Raw genomic sequence first — 21918 nt, forward strand, 5'->3', positions numbered from 1 at the left:
GCCTTTAAAAAGTATCTTAAATGTTGAAAATATTATATTAAATCTATTTCATTTCATTTCTTTTTTTTTTTTACATCTGATCTGTTGAAATCTGTGATGATCACGATAGGCTACAATAACAAAGCTACAAGATTATATGTATTATACAAGAACTTCATTTCTTATTTCAAGTATGTGTTCATCAAACGAATCGTTATTGGCACTGCACTGTTAAGGAATCGGAATCGGTCAATAATTCTCATCCCATGTGAGAAACATGAAGACGCGGGCTCGACTGCCTGTGAGCGCCCGCCTCTGGAGGACATGCGCCGGGGACTCGACACGCACGTGATCCGCTCGACACAATCCAGTATGGCGGAACCCGTCGGTGAGTGGATCCGTCGTTGGCGCGCTCTCCAACGGGAATAAAGTCCGGAGCGTTGCGTCCGATCGCGGCGGAGCTTCGGAGAGGTGAGCAGCGACGATTCGCATGCGTTACCCTGTGATTTTCTCATTAAATGCAGCGATCATTTCAGTAAGAGAAAGAAACTTGTGGGCGATCAGATGAAACAATCAAAACAGTGTGTGTGTGTGTGTGTGTGTGTGTTGAATCGTAACTCTCGGAGTAGTTGTATCACGTTTCATTTTCAATGTGTATGCGTTTACTTCATACCTGCAGGAGAATCATAAAGGCAGATTTTTAAAAGTCTGATATTTTAGATTATAACTAAGGCATAACCTATTACTCAACTATACAATGGCCGTTCCACAAAATGTGTGATCTTTTCATTCTGAATTTTTTTTGAAAGGTCTGAACATTTTGTCTGTCAGAAAACGTTTGAAAGTGTGTATATATAGGCCTATCTCATATGCGCTGTGTTTTACTCTTATGTTGACTATATGTTTGCATATGCATATGTTTGACAGTTTAGATTTGACATAATTTTGACAGTTTTACTTGACAGGGTCAGCTATCAGTATGACAGTCGTCAGCTTTTCATTGTCATTCTTTACACATATGTTCATGAGAGACATTTTAGGACCTGGTAGTTTTGTGCACTTTGAGTCAAATCCCCCAGTGGTTGATAAAAAAAGAAATAAAAAATGCTACATTGTTTCAACTCCTGGTTAAACATTAGATATACAGTTTGTTTCCCGTGGGGTTCCAAGCAATAAACAGCGTGTTCCTTTCTGTCAATGGAAGTTCTGACGTCATATGCATAACTGATTCTCGTGTCAGTTATGCATCACTTAAAGGGATAGTTCACCCAAAAAAAAATTATTCTGTTATCATTTACTCTCATGTTGTTCCAAACCGGTATGAGTTTCTTTCTTCTGTTGAGCAAAAAATAAGACGCCTGGTTACCAACATTCTTTCATTCATTCAATTCTTTAAAACAAATACAGGTTTGGAAAAACTTGACGTGAGTAAATGATGACAGAATTTTCATTTTTGGTTGAACTATCCCTTTAAGAGTCATTCTATGGAGCATGAATGAATGGGTGAAATTGTTTTGAAAGTGAATTTAGATGTTATTTTCTAACTCAGTATTCATAGATTTCCTTTTGTAGAATTTTTTTTGTTGCTTTTCCGATTAGTACCGACCAGCAACCTCAATTCTATATTTGTAAAAAAACAAAAATATAAATTTTGAAATGAACATTCCCATTCAATTCTTTTAATATGGTTATGCAGACATTATTGATACTTTAAGAAATGAGTACGCGTTCAATTTCATTGCCGTTTCTGGAATGTTCTGTTTCCCTGTGCACCAATCAGAGATTGCCAGCAGATTAAAAGTTGCTGGGGTGTAGGGCTGCAACTAACGATTATTTTGATAATCGATTAATCGGACGATTGTTTTTTCGATTAATCGATTAATCGGATAGGTTTTTTTAAAATTCAATTTGATTTTTGTTTATAACTAAATAAAACCCTAAATCAGGGTATTTATGTGTAAAAGTGTACTTTAAAAAGTGCAAAAGCCACACATTGAGTTTTACTAATATAATCTTAAATTTTTACATTTTAAACCCCAAACACAAAAGTTTGTCCAGTTTTTAAACAGTAAAACTTCTTTAAATATCCAAAATATAAATAAACAAAACAAAATATTGAGTTGCGCTGCTCATTTAAACTTCACATTATGAAATTAGGACACAAACATGTTTGTAATAAGATATTAAGCAGCAGATTTTGAATTCCAATGTAGAATGCGATCTGTTATTTCTTGATAACAGACCGCTGCGAAGTATAACACACCAGAAAAACAGAGCGTTGCTATGGACACAGGATTCTAACCGTAGAGACGGAACGGACTATTTTCTTAGCGGAAGCAATACAATCATTTTTAAATCAAGAAACTCCTTTTTAAATCAATATTTTGTGTAAAATTATTGATTTATTTGGTGGGTAGCCATGTAATAAGCGGGATTATCCCTTACATAGTAGACAAATGCTATAAAAAGAGAGCGGAATGGAGGTACGCAGCTGACAACAGGCTTGATTAAAAGTACAGGAAAAATGATGTATTACTGCACAAGCATTCGCTGAAAACCACTGACTACAGTGACTAAAAAACAATATTTTACTGCTGCTGTTATTAACTGCCTTTATATTTAGTGCTTCACTTTGTAAACACCATTTAATTTAACCTATTTCTGCGGTAGCACTATTTTAATCCATCACTTATGTTGCGAGCGAACTGATTGCGCAACCTGATGCTCGATACAAAATAGATCTAACGTTAGTGTGACTGTCCCGAAGTTAGTAAACAAAGCTGTTTACACAGTAGCATTGAATTAAACTAGACTATCCCATTTTCACATCTTCATATAATGAGAATATACAGTTTTTGCTTGCCGTGCTGATGTTTCTCTCCGATTACTCTCTGCCATTTCGCGTGACTGCGTTGTCATGAAAGTGACGTCATCAGTAACGCTCCCCGTGACGTGAGCAGACCAACTAATCGACAATGACATTCGTTGACAACGATTTTCATAATCGATTATTATCGATTTTATCGATTAGTTGTTGCAGCCCTACTGGGGTGTATTATTTATGTTAGGTTGAAATTTTTGTTTTTGTGCTTTCAAAACGGTCTTGACGTAAACGACCAAACAGAACATGAGGGCTGACGAGTTCCCTGGGCTGTTTTGATGTTCTGAGCTGAGTCATGCCGGCTGTGTTGTCCGGTGGTGGTGGTGGTGGTGGTTATATCACGCTGTCGGTCTGGGCTGCTGTCACACGTAGCTGGTGGTTGAAGTTCTAACATGTGGCATCATGCACAGGCATATACATCCAGGCTTTAATCACAGCCTGTAGGAAACTCGCTCGTCTTTCCACATTCCGGCTCTCAAGGACCGGCGCTCAGACCTTGTAAATTCCAGGCCCCACAGGAAGAAGGTCAAAGCAGCCTTCTGAGAACTTGGCAGCAGAGAGTTAATCTAGTTTTGCTTGACCCTAGTTGTGCACTTTTGGATTTCTGGAAACAAACAAAAAAATAATGTGCACATGTGATTTTGTGTGGGTTTATATTGCTTGAACTGTTTTTGGAATATTTTTGCTCTTTCCTTGAAATATATATATATATATTTTTTTTTTGCCAATGTTTCACTTGAAGCCTTAAAAAGAAAAGCCCATTAAGATTTTCTGTTTTTTTATTATTTTCATGGCAATTAAATACCATTGGCGTCTCATCTCTCATGGCACAAAATATCATTCCATTACTGTAATGCAAAAATAAGTAAACACAAATTTAAAATCGTTGTACTGGCTTCATATCCAGATGCATGATGGTATTAAGAATTAAAAAAAACGTTTTAAAGCATACAAAAATAATGGTCGTAAAGATTTATTGATTAAAAAGAGCTATTTATTTATTTATTTATTTATTTATTTATTTTTTATTCTTAATGCAAAATATAATTTCTTGTGAGATTTACTGAAATGTGAGATTAACCTGTATGCTTTTTAACTTGTTGAATTCATGCACTGGTCAGCTAATCCAATTACTCGAGTAAACTTGATCATATAGGCCTACACTAGTTTAAATGTTTTTTTAATTTATTTTTTAAGAAATTAATATTTTATTCAGCAAGTATCATTAATTTAATCAAAAGTGACAGTGAAGCAATGCTACAAAAATAATTATATTTAAGATAATGCTGTTCTTTTGAACTTTCTAATTATAAACGAATCCTGATGGAAATGCAGCACAGCTGTTGATAATGATAAGGAATGTTTCTTGAGCAATAAATCAGCATATTAAAATGATTTCTGAAGGATCATGTGACATTCTGGAGTAATGATGCTTTGTCATCATAGCATTCGGATTTAAAACCGGTATATATTTCAAAATATTACTGTTTTTACAGTATTATTTAAAAAAAAAAAAAGTTTGGTGAGGAAAAATAAACTTAAAGGCTCCTATGCTAACATGAATGACTTGCCATTAAGTTCGCACCTCCTTTCATGTGCTAACAGTTTAACTGTATGGCTTGCCAAAATGATTGACATTCTACTCAACTCGTAGTGACTAATCTATGGTTGAATAATTATTGAAATCACACAGCACCTCTCATTGAAAGCTAAAGTGAAAAAGTTTCTCCCCTTGAAACACACTGTCAGTGAATGCACCGGCATCGTTTATCCTGTCTGTGCTTCTCTCTCCACAGATCCAATCTGTGTGACTTGGCAAAGTAGGATTCTGAAAAACGACAGCGCTTAGTGAATGTGACTAAATGGCAATGTTTAGGCCCACGCTTTATATAGTCTCAAATAACAATTTAAATCAGTTTGAGACCCTCGCTAATCAATTCTACTCCTTAGGGTACATAATTAACAGTGCTGGATGACTCATGGAGATTGGCAGATTGCACCGTTTGCTGCATCTGTGACTGAAGAGGAAAGAGAGCGAGAGTTTGGCTCCGAGGGAAAGTGTTAACAGGAGACGGGGCGTAACTGTAGGTGGGAAATGCGGCTGGACAGATGACAAGTGTGACTGGCGATCCGTGGAAAGGTTGTCCCCTAACTGGAAAATTGGATGTTTGTCACAAGCAGTGTTATTTAGAGGATTGTCTTAATGTCCCTGAGGGCCTTGTGTTGTCTGCTAAGCTAAGTCTCTGGATACTTGTAGGATGGTGCTTCTTCCTAAAATGAATGTTTTGTCATTTTATATATATTCTCTTGTTTTTCCAAACCTCTGCGGCTTTTATGAAATGCGAAAGGAGATATTTACACAGTATGTGGAAGCTGCTCTTTTCCACACAGTGAAAATGAACGATGAGTCAAGCAACATGTGAATGAATGTTGACTTAAATTCAGTCCATTCCTCACATAATGCTTTCGTGTGACTCCATGAGACTGGAATATAGTGCAAGAGTTGCTATTTTTCTTCTGTTATAGTGCTATTTTGTCCTTAGTGGAACTTGACAGTTTTTGTTTCACTTTCATCTTAAAGAAATGTTATACTCAAACTTCTCATTCTGTGTTCCTCAGAAGTCAGTCAGTCAGATATTAGGGCTGCACGACTAATCGAATAAGATCGGAATTGCGATATTGCTTTGTGTGATTATCAAATGTGATAATAACTGATTTAATGAAATATAGCGTGGCGCTGTGTTCTTTTAACCCCAACAGCTCATGATCCAGTGTTTTCAGTGTCTCAGGAGCGGCTCGGTTCACATGAACTCTGCAGTTTGGGTCACTTATAATGTGCATTTGAGAACACAATAGTAGCGCTTATAAAAAATGTTAATGTGTAATTTAAGAAATAAACATATATATATATATATATATATATATATATATATATATAAGTATTTTAACATAATTTATATTTAAAAATGGACTTATTTTAATATTTTTAACTAGTTAAAATATTATTATAATAGTCATATTGAGTCATATGCATAATGTGCATTTGAGAATGCAACAAACTTTTAATGAGTAGCGCTTATAAAAAATGTAAATGTATAATTTAAGAAATAAACATATATAAGTATTTTAACTTATCGGTTATACTCAAAAATGGAAATACTCTTTTTTTGTAATTTCTTATTTTAATATTTTTAACTAGTTAAAATATTATTATAATAGTCATATTGATATATAATTCACATTTCTGGCCAAATTGTACAATCATTTTAATTGCAATCGCAAAATTTCTTAAATACTCTTTTTTTATAAATCAATATTTCATCATATATTCAAATGTTGTTTAGTAATAAAAAAGTATTATTATTATTATTATTATTAATAATAATGATATTATTATTACAGTTATATTGATTGATAATCTAAAAAATTTGGCCAGTTTGTACAAACAAGTACAGCAAAGGCATTTTAATCACAATCACAATTTTTAATTTTCTTAAATACTCTTTTTAGTATATTTCTTAAATTAAAATTTTGTTTAGTAAAACAATTGTTAATAATAATAATAACAATGCAATGATATTACTGTTGTTATTATTATCACTTTATAATCTCTTATTTTTGGCCAAATTGTTCAAACAAGCAATTAATTTGTAATTTAATTGCAATTGCAAATTAAAATTTTCTTAAATGCTCTTTTGTAATATTTCTATAATAACGATATTATTATTATTATTATAGTCATATTGATGTATAATCTAATATCAATATTTTTTTTTCCAAAGCAAAGGCATTTTAATCGCATTCACAATTTTTATATTCCCTTCACCTCTCCAAACCATGCAGCCCCGTATGATATTTATTTATGTGATATCATCATTCATGGTATTGCTTTATCATTTTAGAGCCTTACAGCACCCATCACAATTTAGTTTCATTATATAGTTAAAGAACAATAAATATTCTTTGTGCTCCACAGAAGAAATAAATTCATACAGATTTGGAACGACATGAGGATGAGTAAATGATGACAGACTTTTCATTTTTGGGTATTAGATTCAGTGGTTTGAGTGCTGTCGTCTCAGTGTGGAATCGTTTGGTGTCCGTGTCACTTTTGGTTTGTTTAAGCGCCCGTTCGGTTTTCCATTGTGCTCTGGCAGAACTTGGCGAGGCTTCATTTGGCAGGGTTCATTTGGCAATCTGTGTTTGTCCGAAACCCAAGATTGCAATAATGAAAAGCTTGTCTGTTTGTATGATGGGTTTAATGAAAACGAAGTGTATGTTGGTCAAGGTGGTGACCTCATCGTCACCTGACTGTGACCCTTGCAGTCCTAGCGGAGGACACAACAGCCGAGGGAAAGTCAGTGATGATTGTTTCGTCCACACAGTCGCACAGTCGCAAGACTCATTTCCTGATCTCTGTTTATCTGGAAACACTCAGGCCTGTATGGAAATGGAGATGTTGAATTCTTGATACTCATCTGACTATTTAAGGAATAGTTGACCCTAAAATGCAAACTCTGTCAGTATTTACTCACCCTCATGTTGTTCCAAACCTGTTTGCTGTTGTTTTTTCAGGTGAAGTATTTAATGTCATGATGTATCTTTTTCAACAGTTCATAGAGTTCATTGGTGTCATGCTCCAAAATAGACAGATTAATAAACACTGTTAGAGGGATAGTTCACCCAAAAATGAAACTGTCATCATTTATGACCCCCCCCCCCCCCCCCCCCCATGCAATTCAAGTCAGTTGGAATTTTGATTCCTAAACGTTCTTCAAATGCAGATAGATGCGTCATGAGTGTGCGTCAATGTTGCACGAATGGGAACTATTTCTTTAAAGAACCATAAATGTGCCATATGAAAAATCTCATTCAGGTTAGAAAAATGGCTTCAAATGATTTATTTCTAGACAAAACTATTAGGCCTAAATGATTTCATAAGACTTGGACTAATAGTGCACATTGGAGCTTGATGACAGCCAGTGTTGTTTTAGTATTATTATTATTATTATAGTTTTTTTATTTACATTTTTGAATTAGCTTTTATTTTTAGGAATTTTATTATGTGCTTTTGTAATTTCATTATTTTATTTTTCAATATTACTATTTAGGTTTAATAAAAAAAAAAAAAAAAAAATTCTGTTGTTCCAGTTTGTGCTTCAACTTAAACTTCCGTTAGTTTCCAAAGGCAACGTGTCTCATTTTTGTTCAGTTTTTCATCTAATATGTTATTTTATTTCAGAAAGTTTTTAATAGTTTTACTTAACGATAATAACCATGATGACAGTTGTAGTTACTGGAAAAGCTGCGTTAAGATTCTTCAAAAACGTTCTTCTGTTGTGTTCCGTGCAAAAAGAAAAAAAGAAAAAGAAAGAAAAAAAGCTTATGAATTTGGAACGCCATGAGGCCGAATAAATAATGACAGAATTTTATTTTTCAGCTGAACTAATTCCTTTAATGAACACTTACTGCATCAAATGACTGGTTAAAACATACGCAATCTGTTGCTCACCATCCCATTTTTTTAACATGCCTTGCACTATTTTACTCTGCCAAAACAAGACGTCAGTGGTTGAGCGAATTCCTTAAAGCATTTGGCCATAGCGGCATGAGAGTGAATTTAATGGCACAGAACACGGTACCACGTCAGTCCTGGAAAGAAACGCTGAAAATCACTGCCTGCAAGTAAGATGTGGAGTTCCTTTGCAATACGGTTCCCTCAAAAGTTGTGCAACTTTGTCATTTTAATGGAATGTGACACACAGAGCTTTAGCTGAGGCAAAGACATCAGGATAAAAGAGACACAACTGACTTCCCAATGGCATTGCTTTCTTTGATGATTCTCAGCTTAGACTTATTCGTGTTAAATGGTCACTCTCATCAAAAGCAGAGTCATTTAACGTTTAAGCATTCATTAGCTCTTCTGGTGCAGTGTAATGGCGAACTGGTATTATATTTGTCCTGCTAGTGTTGGGTCCTGTGGCGTACATGAGCGAGCAGCGGTGAGTATTGTACCAACACAGGCGATATCCTGTCATATTGGATTGAGTGTCGTTTTCCTGCTGAGCTCGGTGTTCGGGCCTGTCAGCCTGTGTCAGATCTGCTCCTCTGTGATGGTCACTCTAGACGGCTGACCGGCCCGCCGTGTTTGGGTTTGTTTTGTCCCAGACGGGATGACGTAAGACTGAATGCCGCTGAGGGTTTATGAGTCTCTTCCCTTTCCCTCAGGATAAACCCGCACCCCCAGACATGAGCAGTCAGGGCCAGTGGACGCTTGACCGACTTTGGCTGATTTTTGTCCTGAAGCGTTCTGTTAACGCTGCGCCCCGCTTCCTTGACACACTTTTATGTAAAACTAGGCCACCTACTCCTATTCCTGTTTTTAAAAATGTCTTAATGTGTTTGTCTAGTTGTTATGTATCGGAGGGTTCCCAAAATCTTGGAAAACCTGGAATAAGTGTTTTTGAATGGCCGAGGCTGATATTTACAGAGCTGAAGCACCCTAATGGTGATATGTCAGTTTATTAACAGCAAATATGAAGGCCATGAAATTGCTGAATTTAGACGAACACTCAAAATCCCAAGAAAAAATCTAAAAAGTATTTGACAACAGAAAAGGTACACTTTTTCTTCTTTCCTTGGTGATTACCATAATTTTCGTATGCTTTTTTTTATTAATTAATACATTTTTAAATACAATTTAAGCTATGGCTGGCTTGACTATCCACCTTCATACTATGATAACAAATAATCGACAAGTTAACGATACTGTAGAAAGAAGGATACTGTAATTATTTATATATATATTATATATATATATATATATATATATATATATATATATATATATATATATATATATATATTATATACACACACACACACACACACACACACACACACACACACACACACACACACACACACACACACACACACACACACACACATATTCAATATCATTGTTTCTACAATATAGTTCATATATAGTTAGTAAATACTTGTCATCAGTCTAAAGATGCATCAGACCAACCACAACTGAAATATTAAAATTACGTTACATTTTTTGTTGTCAAATAATTCTAATAAATATATAAAATAAATATAGATAAAATATAGATAAAAACATATATATATATATATACAGTGCAATGCATAATGCTAAAGTTGACTAAAAAGAGGAATAAAAAATCATATTTTGGAAATTGAACTTAATGCCTTAATTTAAAAAATTAGTAAAAATCCAACCTTTAAGGACACCAATTTTCTTTGTGAATGAATAATGTATCGTAAATAAATAAATGTTCTTCCTTAAAATACATGAGAGCAATGCAAATCAAACTAGCTTTTTAATTTTTTTAATTAAGGCATTAAGTTCAATTTCCAAAATATGATTTTTTTATTCCTCTTTTTAGTCAACTTTAGCATGGGTGTATTAACTTATGCATTGCACTGTATATATATATATATATATGGTAGTATTATACTGTCTTTGCATTATGTATTTTCAGACTGTGGTACCAAATGTTAATGAAATTATTAATATTACATATTATTAATATTTGTATTATTATTTGACTTGATCTGAAATTTCCTAATCATTCCGAAACCAACGTTTTGGTATCGAGCCAAGTCTAGTGCACTTTCATGCGTCAGAAACCCGTCTTAGACAGATATGTTTCATTTAAATCCATTGTGTGTGTGTGCATTATCTTATCATTTATCAGAAGGTGTTTTTTCATCCTGTGTTAGAAGACGCCACTGACACTTGAGAAGTAGGAATGACAATGATTTGGTACGTGAGCAACATGACTGAAATAACAGACATAGTGTGCGATGGCCAGTGAGCATGAAAACCAGCCGCTTGAAAAGATCAGCACTTGCATGCAGTTAACATGTTTTGACAGTTTTATGGGGAAATGTCAATTCATGAGAAACCCCCTACTAAAATAGGTCTGAGCTGAGAATAGCAGCGGTACTCCAGGGGGAAACGTCTCCTTCCTTGTGGCTCTTCAAATGCCACTTTGACTTTTATATCAGGGGTTTCCCTCAAGTCAACCCTGCGTCACTGCGGTTCTCACGGTCACTCTGGTCTTGCTGCTGGGGCCATTTGTGGTTTGGGACGAATGTAGTCGGTCAGCGATCTCTGAGCCGTGAGGGAGTAAGTGACTGAGCTGTAGTGTTCAGTTCGGGTCAGGGAGGAAGCTCACTCCATTAAACACTCTCAGGAAAACATTACGCCTCATGTAGACGGACAGAACTGCAAATGATGTTAGAGAAGTGGGTTTCTTTGGCAGCTCTTAAAGGTGAAGTGTGTAATTTTTGTGAAACTTCTGTTTTCCGCTGTTCAAGCACTGTTCAGTAAAATTGTTCATTCACTGAATTTAAAGGGGCAGTAACTCTTTTGAAATGGTTCTTTTTAATGAATGAAAATTTTTTTCATATTCATAGTTACTGTGGTTTGATGAATAAGTCAAGAACCTCTTTGAATAATTCAGTGAGCTCCATTAACAGAACCAGTTCAAAATAATCATTTGTTCGCAAATAGGCATTTGTTCACATTAAAGGTATACTATGTAACTTTTGGCTTTGCGGATTAATATGGTTATGATTATCCTACTGCTCGTAAAACATTCACTACCAGGCTTAAGAGATATAACCAGTTTAGATGGAAAGGATCTCAAGCTGACTAGCTGAAGACATTACTGTAGCTATACCCATTAAACGGGACCTATTATTCCCTTTTTACAAGATGTAATCTCAAGTGCTCCCAGAATGTGTCTGAAGTTTCAGCTCAAAATACCCCACAGATCATTTATTACACCATGTTGAAAATGCCCATTTTTGAGTGAAAGGATCAACATGCTGTTTTCGTGCATGTATCTTTAAATGCAAATGAGCTGAGCCTGCTTTCCAGAAGAGGGCGGAGCCTGTACAGCTTGTGACTTGAATACTCTGCCAAAAACGAACAAAACATTTGTTTGGTTTTGATTATCATCGCTATCCATGGCCAGGGTCACGTGACATTGCAGTTCTTTGTCATCATGAAAGTTTTTCATTTGCATGCATTTTAAAGCCAGATCAGTTTATACTTCTGATATGGGTTTTTTCGCGCACAGAAAGCTGGAAAAATAAACTCATTTCTCTTTTACATCTTATTACAAACACACAAGTTCACAAACACAGTGTCCTTACAATCCTTACATGGAATCATAATCGCAACCCAAATCGTTACATCCTCCTTCGTATATGCATCGATAAAAGTATTATAAATAGCTGTTTCTTCAGTTGCACACTTTACCTACAGTTCTTTGCACAAATATGTAGGGCTGGGTATCGTTCAAAAAATTTCGATACCAATACCGATACCGATACCTTGATTTCGATACCGGTTCCTGATCGATACTTTTTTCGATACCAATTTTATGAAATCCATTTTAACAAGATTACATAACACATTACCTCAGAAAAACTTTGGTTTTATTTTTTCAGTTTGACTCATGCTCCTTAGTCAGTGCACAAAGGAACAAAAAAAGCACAAAGGAACAAAATATTCCTTATACATAACATATACATAAGGTACAAAATATTTTTTTTATAAAGAGCTCATGCTCACAACAGCTGAATTTATTTCATCAAAAATACAGTAAAACTTGTAATATTGTGGAATAGTATTACAATTTAAAATCTTATTTGAATATATTTCAAAATGTAATTTATTCCTGTGTTGTCAAAGCTGAAATATGAGAACAGTTTTTGGAAGGTCATTTTTGATCACTTTAATGCATGCTTACTGAAAAAAAAATTCTGACCAACACGTTTTTGAACGGCAGTGTACATTCAGTAGGTCATTATTGCATTATAAACACAGTCAGAGTGATCAACAAGGTATCTCTTCATTTACCAGTCGAAGACGCAGCAACTTTCTGCTCTTATGTTTACTCCGTGCACTGTCAAGGGCTTCATCATATCTGTCGCGGTACCGTCTTTGCAGCCATTATTTTACCACAAATACTGCATCGCGCGCTGTTGGCATCGAGCCTGAAGAAATGTAGCCACACTTTTGATCGACTTTTCCACATCTTTAGGGTATTGTGAGTGTGTGTGCTTGCGTGTCATTGAGTATGTGCGCGAGTTTGTGTGTGTGTGCTCGCGTCCATAGGCTCGCGTCTCATGAGAATGTGCGTGGACAGTTTGTGTGCGCGCGCGCGTCTCATAAGAGTATGTGCGGAGAGTTCCGCGCGTCTCGTGTGTGTAGAGTTTGCGTGTATGTGCGTGAGCGAATTTAGGCGTGTCGTTGTGCATTTCATATGTATTTGTTTGAGCGCTGACGTTGACGAGTTAACCCCTTAGGTATCGAAATCTGGTACCGAAAAACAAGTCATTTTTCGATACTCGATAGTATCGAGGCAATTCGGTCGGTACCTAAAAAGTATCGAACTCGGTACCCAGCCCTACAAATATGTCATTGTGGCTTGAGTCTCTGCCCTTGCTTTCTCACATTTACTCGAGATCCTTACCCACTGTGTCCGTGCACGTCCACTTTCGCTCTGTTTATTGCGCTCACGGGGCGGGAAGGGCGCCATGTGAGACATGTGATGACAGCAAGTGCAAACGCCTGCCGGAGGAACTGGAACTAAACTCCCTCCAGTACATGTAATCCATGCCACCTGGCACCAGTGAGAAGCCATAGTTACTTTGAGAGGAAAGCTGGAAAATCAGATGTCCCGTAAAGATTGTGTGTGGTTCTGCGGAGACGTGCTTCTCTAAAACAAACGGATTTATAGAGTACATGCTTCACTTAATTCCGGTGGCCTGTGATGCAACACCTTTTCCTGGTGTGCGCGGAAAACTTCACGTCAGCTTTGGGAGTTGCAAAGATTAAATCACATTTTCTTGGCACGTTCAGTTGGGACCGAGTACTTGCAGTTTGGGATTTTTGAGGGCATAGATGTGTGGTTTGGAGTGGTTTCGTTTAAAAGCAGGCATGCCCTGTGTGATGTTTCCCTCGTCTCAGCAGGTTTTTCAGATGGGTTTGACAGAATTTAGAGCAGCACTATAGTAAAACCTGTGCGTATCCCAATTATTCGTGCTGTAGGATACATTTTCATAATTTATGATGAGACATTTGCTGACATATGAATCTTATGCTTAATTGTATTCTTATGGGTCACTATAAAATAAAGCAATAAGCCCCGCGAAGATTTAGAACAGCTAAGGGGGTCCTAACAACACCCCATAGCTGTTTTAAATCCACTGCAAAACACTGCTTCAAGGGGCGGCTTCAATATATAAATATTATTTATATAAATAATTATTTTATTCATAAAATAAACACCAGCAACAAAAAATATAACGTTATAACACATTTATTCCTCCGCCAAGCAATGTAGTTCCGATGAGGTTGCTAAGAATCACGAACGGCAGTTGCGCAGTAGTACTAATGTAATGCGGTCACAGGTGTGTGTTTGTTGAGTAATTCACAACGGCTTTGAACGCGGCTCAACCAATCAGAATCAAGGACTGGAACTATCCGTTTTATAATTACAATTTTATTATTAATTTATAAATTAAACTTTGTAATGTAGTAATGTACGTTCTTGGTCCTATTTCTCCAATGCTTGTTATTCTAAAGGGAATGTTGTTTGTCTTTATAATCTTTAATAAAAATGTAATTTTGATTAAACTAGGGATTTGAAACAGGACATATTCCCACCGGTTAATCGACGTTTGACAACTCCGGTAATACCGGTGTCATTGTGAATGCCCGTGTGGCCGTGCACATTTTACTTGTAATTTTTTTTACAAACCCTACCTTTTAAACTCTTTAACCTAAAGGGTTGAGTAAATTTTTTATTTTGTATTTTTCTGGTTCAAAAAGGGATTACTCTTAGGAACTGGTTCTTTGAGTTAATCTGTTAAAAAGACTCCTGAATCAGTCTTGAACTCACTCACACGGTGCATACTGTCTGAATAGGTACTACATTTGAAAATTGAACTTACTTCGTGGCCATTAATAAATTAATTTGGGTAGTATGAATGAAATTCATCTGACATCTGCCATGTTGTCATTATCATGTGACCTACCAGGGTTAGTTGTGTCGCTTCACCTCGATTCATTAATCCTCTCCCGTGGCCTGATGGGATAGTAGTGTCCATTGAATGTGCACTTCCGAATCTTGCCAGAAGAAGTAGGTCATCCAGGTACCTTTTGCCTACTGTTTTAGTAATTTAGTAACTGTTTTTGTCCTACTGTAATAGGACATACTGCTCTGTCTACGTACTGTTTTTCGCAAACTATATAATAGGGAAGTATTCGATTTCGGACGCAGCAGTTTCATTAAAATAAGTCAATTTATTTATCCCGTTCAACTCAATATGAACCAGAAAACTGTTGTTGCATTGTGTACTTTTTTTGATTCTATCGTTGTGACCTATTATTGTGTGATGTGGTTTTCTTTCTCAAAACTCTGAAGAACTTCTCAAAAAAGAACTGTTTTGAATTAAGGTCCTGAAATCAGAAATTCTCTCAGATTCCCATCCCTATTAGCTTTTCCCAGCCCTACTTGCCAGAAACATGGTATTCGGGTAAGCCTACCCTCACAGACCGAGTGATTTTTCCTTTACTCTAGGCCTCATTCCTCTTGGAACAGCTGATGTTTATGGTTACATAACATGGCTAAACTGTGAAGTCCTGCTGTGTGCTAGACTGCTCCAGATACTGTTGTTATGCTGACAGACAGGTTCCTTTGTTCCAGGTGGACATAAGGAGAAATGTACACACTCTTATTGTGGGGCGAGCTGCGTTATGTCTGCTTGACATGTGATTGTTATTGTCAGTTCTGTTGAGCTTTGTGACAGCAAATATGGAAGGCTGGGAGGGAATGTGTCAGCGTGGCAGATTGGTAAAGGGTGGTTTACACCCGCCCCGCCGCGTGTCAAAAATGTGTCACGGCGTCCTTCTGCTCTGGCCTTTGTCATGCATTTACACTGTAGAGGAAAAGCCCACTTGAGTGACGTGCACTTCATCTCTGGCTCTGTTACAAAACCTAGTGTGCTGCCTACATAGGGAACATTATAAGGCGTTCCCGTTGACCAAAAGCTAAATTAACATTGCATGTGTTATACTGAAGGTAAGGTGTTTTTCATATGTTGTGCTAATTGTAAATAAATCACTGTCTTGGTAATATTTCAGTTCAATATAGGCAGCAGACAGCAAAGCAGCTCATTAGGTAATAAAACACAGCCATTACATAATTTCTTTTTTTTTTTACTCTTTTGACAGTTCAAGCCTAGCGAAGAGGAACCAACACGCAGAGCTGGATTACGTCCAGAGGGGGCGCTATGAGTTTCTGAGATTGTCCTTTCTTTCCTGTCCCGCATCTCTTTTGACTCGTCTTTCCATTCAACCGTGGATGGTGAGCAGCCAACGAGTCCCAGAGGAGCTGTGAGGTGTTTCTCACATCCTCATTTGCCAGGACACACTCCTCTTATTATCAACCCAATCACTTCAGAAAGAGCCGTCGCAGCCACAATGAGTTCCCACAGCCGCCCAGGTAAGAGCTCTTTGTGGCCCTTCAGTGCTTTTCATCTTAGGTTACCCCTCTCAGAACAAGATAAACACTATGGAATCAGCTCCGATCGGGTTTCAGTTACGTCTGTCTGTAAATAAACCTTTTGTGATCCAGATATGTGCCATTACAAACCCGTTTTTCTCTGTAGAAGAGGATAGTGTTTCTCAGCTACAGGAATAGCACGTGATTGGGCTTCGAGGGTTGAGAATCAGCCTTGAGATGCCAGAAAAGGCTTTTGAGCAGCTTTTTGATTCGCACTCAAATATCTGTCCCCTCGACTTTGCCAAGGCCGCCTTGTCCAACTGTCAGCTCGAGGAGGAGTTTGATTATTCTTGGAATTTTTTTTTAAGCTGTGCTGTTTCTCCCTGGCTCCTTCTCTTCCTTTATCTTTCCTCTTCTCTCTTTCTGCTTATATTTTCCTTTTTGTGTTCGCAGAGGAAAAGGTCCGAGAGTTTCAGATGGTTTCTTTTCACTGAATCATCCGCTAGACAGATGAGCACTCGGTAGTTGTACTGCTTTATTCTGAGCCATTGGGTTAGTAAAGCAATGAGAGGTCAGTTTCAGGGATTATGCAACAATTAATGATGTGGTTGAAATCCAGGCAGTTCAATAGGAATCTTGGTGATTGTGAATTTTGTGTGAGGGTGAAAGATCTCAGCACGCAGATTTCAGGCTCAACGGGTTCAAGTTAATCTTGCGGACAACAGAAAGCAGCTTGGTTAGTGACTTCTGTTTGATACACTATTGACAATTGATAATCAACCTTTTTGCATGCAAAATTTCGCCATATTTTATTTTGCTAATGAGTTCTTAGCCTAACCCTGCCTTAACTGTGGTAAAATCACTGTGCTTGATGTTTCTGGCTACATTCATTAATGATGATAATACTGAAAAATATCAATCATTATTATCAACTGTTTACAACATTGATAATAATAAGAAATGTGTCTTCAGCACCAAAATCTGCATCTTAGAATGATTTCTGAAGGATCATGTGACTCTGAAGACTGGAGTAACTAATGATGCTGAAAATTCAGCTTGGCATCACAGGAATAAATAAGATTTTAAAATATATTAAAATAGAAAACAGATATTTGAATTTGTAACAATATTTCACAATATTACTGTTTTATGGTATTTTTTTATCAAATAAATGCAGCATTGATGAGCATAAGAGACTTCTTTAAGGGTGTGTAAACATTTGTCAGGTTTGGTTTGATTAAAACGAATTCTGGTGCGCACCAAACAAGCGGTCCAAGACCGCTGAAAATGTGGGTCTAGGTCTGCTTCCAAACGAACTCTGGAAATATGAACGCAACACGGACCAAAGACGTGTAAACGAACCAAAAACGGGACATGATGTCACAAGATGCGACCCTAAAAAGGACAGAATGTTCAAGCATACCCTTTTTTCCCCGTCATAGTCACTATGTTGCCCGTCACAGGCATCAGAACCACGTCTCCTCACAGCAGATCTTTGTTTTGCGTGTGTGATGGAGGGATTCCTGCTGCTGTTTTGACTCCTTTACACATTTTATCACTGTTAGAAATTACAGTGTGAACTCCAAGCGAACCAGGACTAAATGTATGATTTTCTTTCTTGGACTGGACCGAAAGAACCAAGAGAACCGAACTACAAGTGTGAGCACACCCTAAAACCTTTCAACAGCAGTTTATGTATGAGCATATTCAAATATTTACATGAAATATTGAGAGGTTTTCATCTGAATATTGTTTCGTGTAAGGGTGTTGAGAGCAGTGTTTTGCTCCACATGAGTAGATTACAGAAACAACACTCATTAGCCAATCATCTCACTCCTGATCTTCTCAAAGGGTTAAAGACTTCGTTGGTGGTCTGTGTTGCTAATCCAGGGTTGATGTAATAGTTTTGTTCTCTCTGAGCTGGATTGGAGATTGGAGGCCTGATGTCACCTCTCACACATCCCATCCACTAATCCGCTTTTGGTCCAAAAGAGCAATTTCAGCCGGGGATCGCCAGCATCAGTCTAATCTGCTGTTTCTCATCAGAGGAGGTCATTCCCTGATCTCTCTTTCACTGAATTTTCATCCACATCACATTCCTTCAGCATCTGTTGACATTACCCAGCGTGCCTCAATGTGAACTTTCTTCTCGAGACCCCTCCTTCACATCTGTACAGAGAAAGTATTTAGACACTACTGGTCTAGGACTTTATAAGCAAAAATGTTTTTTAAAGCTTATTATTTGTGGTACAGAAAGCTTGCGCTCAGTCTCGGGACTTGCGCCATGGAGAGCAGCTGTTTGATTGTCAGCTTGCTGCCCTCGTCCCATGAGCCACATGAAACGCAATGGCTGATTTGCCAGTAACGATGAATATCGTTTTAGCGCTCTGGGCTTGTATTTATTTCAGTACCTTAGAAGCTTTTGCCTGAGGCTCTGATATCTCTGTGCATTTGAAGGTGGACAGCTTGATGTACTTTCATTTCTCTCCAGAGCTTCTGGATTGGCAAACAGGTTTTTGATCCGGCCGTATCAAAGTCCAGACTTCCTTTGGGAATATCAGGCGGTTCCATTCTGCTGGGTTACTGGGTGATGGAGCCCATTGTTTTCTGTGTACCCAGTTGCATGGACTGCCCAGTTTAGCCCAGCAGGCTGACATCATGGCTGCTAGCCTACAGGCTTTACTGCTCCACACAACTGGCACTAATGGTGTGTTTGCCCTAGGGTAGGCGGATGGGGAACGCAACTTGATCCAGATGCAGACGCCAGTGCACCAAACTCCCCTACAGCAGACACGTAATCGCAGTCTGTCACTGTTTTTAGTCGGGCCGTGCAGCTGCAAACCTGCCTGCTCCGTATTACTGCCACCATCGAGTCTAAGAATAGCTCTTGAGAAGTCTTAACCCATAATCCCCTCGCATGAAAGAACCTAGTGCTGCACAGTGTGATTGGCGCGTTTTAATAATCCTTGAATAATCTGATTCTACCTAAATTGTTGGTTAAAGTATCAAATTGGAAAACAATTCCAATTTCATTTCAAAACTATAAATCATGCCTTATCCTGAGACTTTTCTATGTTTTTTAAAAAATATTTTAGAAATGTTAGAAAGATGAAAATAACAATTACAGCAAATCATCTTTTTAAGTGAACTGAATCGGTCACTTTCTCTGATAGGATTCACAAGCTTTCACTCTGGTAATTTGTAATGGTAACAGATTTTTTATTTATTTATTTATTTCAGAATACTCAAAAGTTTATGATTAATATAGATTAGATTTAAATGAATAGAAAGTTCAAAAGAACAGCACAAGTAAAATTATAATTGTCTTTTTCGATCAGTTTAACGTAGGGATGGGCATTTTTCAAAAATATTGCATTCGAATATTCGGGGTCATAAAATTCGAATATTCGAATATTCGTTTATTTAAATGACGTTTAACGAAAAATACGTTATTTTTTAAGGTAATTTTTTTTAACGTTTTGTCACCATTTCTGAAGAAGCTTATGATTAGGCAATATACACAACAAGCTTACAACATGTGTTAAAGTTTTCTTTTAATTGAAAACATTAAACAGTAGGCCTATGTGTAAACAAAAAAATATAAGAACAAAAGGATATAAGCTCAAGCAGCGCGAACGGAAAAAAACGCCTAATAAAGCAGAGTAGCAGATTGCGCCAGTTATCGTACAGAACGTACACATACACTCGAGTCAGCATATGATCATCGTGTTTATATTGTTTCACGTTTATGTTGAGAAAAACAATAATATCCACATGGAGGGGCGCCGCGAGCAATTTATGCTCGAGTGAGAAAACGCGCTGCGCTGACAGACGTTTCAGAGAAACAAAGATAACGGTGTTCTATAAGTTTCTAACAGCACTTTGCGTTTTATGTTCTTAAACCTCTCTCTCAAAGAAAACTTAAAGGAAGAATATACCTCAATATAATTTTACTATTAGATAAGTTATCATCTCGGATCACTCGCACTACAGCTGCGCTTACCTGCAGTCGTGATGCAATGATAGACAGCTGTCTTTCCTCAGTCGACTGCTGTTTGGATTTCATGGGATTTCTCATTGTGGTGATGATATTATAACTCCAGATTAATAAATTAATTTGATCAAAAGTAATTCCATTTTGTAAAATCATTTAGTAACCTCATTTTCGACTAGTAATTCCAAACTTCGCGAGGCAGACGACGGCATTATGATCAAATACAAACAACTTGTTAAACATGCGCCACAGTGCCACCCAGTGCATTTAATTATAACTGCGAGTTAGTGCTTGGGATTTATCAGGGATTCACTGCATTCACGAACCGCAAAGTATTTACGGCTTCATAAATTCGATAAAATTCGAATAGTATTTTATTTTTCGAATAATAATTACAGATCGAATATTCGAAAATTCGAATATTCGTGCACATCCCTACGTGTCCTTGTTGGATAAAAGTATTCATTTAAAAATAAGTTATTGACCCTGAACTATTGAACAGCAGTTTATAAACTTTTGGAATCTTCAGTTGGATTAAAATGATTTGGATTGACGGAAATCCGTGCCTGTAAACTTGCGTCACTGACTTTTTCTTTCTTTCTTGTATCAGTCTTTGCTTGCTTGCAAGTTTGAGATTTAAAATGAGAATGTGGAAAACATGTCCTGATGTTTACGAGGGGCGGACAGATTTACATGGTTGAAATGTGAATCCTAATGTGTTTTTTGTAAAATGTGAGTACACGGTACAGTGATAGATTCATGTTTTCCTTGAATTTTTCTTTTTTGCCATCAATAATTCCTATTATTTTGAATTCCACTGGCCTGATGGAATGCTTGTTATATGTTTTTATTTAGTAAGCCTACACGCATTACCACATTATGTGCAGTACACAAATAGTGGGTAAACCTATTTTGGTTGTTGCTATGCTTTTTATTTAATTTTTTTATTATTATTTTGAGCTGACATTTTGTTGGGTGGCTTCATTTGTTCTAGACCTGCGGTCATTGTTTTGAACTATTAAACCAATTTGTGTTGGAACTATCTTGTTTTGCGGAGTTTAATCATGATATTTGAGTGCTTTTTGTGCCTCATTATGTGTAATTATTTCCTTCTCGGCATTCAGAGGGCAGGTTTTTCAGGGAATTTTTCCATCCCCCATAAAACCCAAACTATGTCTCTCTCTATGAGTTCCAGTCAGTTTGTCCATTCATTAAATAACCTTGTGCTAGGAGTTTTGTTTCTCTGCCAAATTTAATGCTGGTTAAGTTGTTGGGAGTAAGAGAGAATTGCCATATTGCCAAAAGGCCATGACCATGTGAGGTCATTTGAGTGTTGTTAAAGGTAGCAAATATGTAGTTCTGGCTATTGGTTCTGCTTAAACAGTGATATGCATTTTGTGTGTGTGTGTGTTTTAGAGATTAATCAGCCAATATTACATTAGGAATATTGCACAGGCAATAACGTCAGCTGCATGTTCTCACTCTCTTCTCTCCGACGATGAAGTGAA

At 37.0% G+C, this 21918-nt stretch overlaps 1 protein-coding gene across 2 annotated transcripts in view; it reads left to right on the forward strand.

Annotated features, from left to right (window-relative positions):
- Positions 1-258: 258 nt before the first annotated feature.
- The window catches only part of hdac4 (histone deacetylase 4), a 204453-nt gene continuing 182793 nt past the window's right edge, over positions 259-21918 (forward strand). For both annotated transcript variants that reach the window (XM_084421602.1, XM_084421603.1), the window contains exons 1-2: positions 259-450; positions 16146-16416. In XM_084421602.1, the coding sequence (XP_084277728.1) occupies positions 16395-16416 (22 nt within the window). In that variant the 5' untranslated portion in view covers positions 259-450; positions 16146-16394. The remainder of the gene's footprint in view (positions 451-16145; positions 16417-21918) is intronic.

This window comes from Rutilus rutilus (assembly GCF_951802725.1).
Source record: "Rutilus rutilus genome assembly, chromosome: 10".
Taxonomy (NCBI): Eukaryota; Metazoa; Chordata; class Actinopteri; order Cypriniformes; family Leuciscidae; genus Rutilus; species Rutilus rutilus.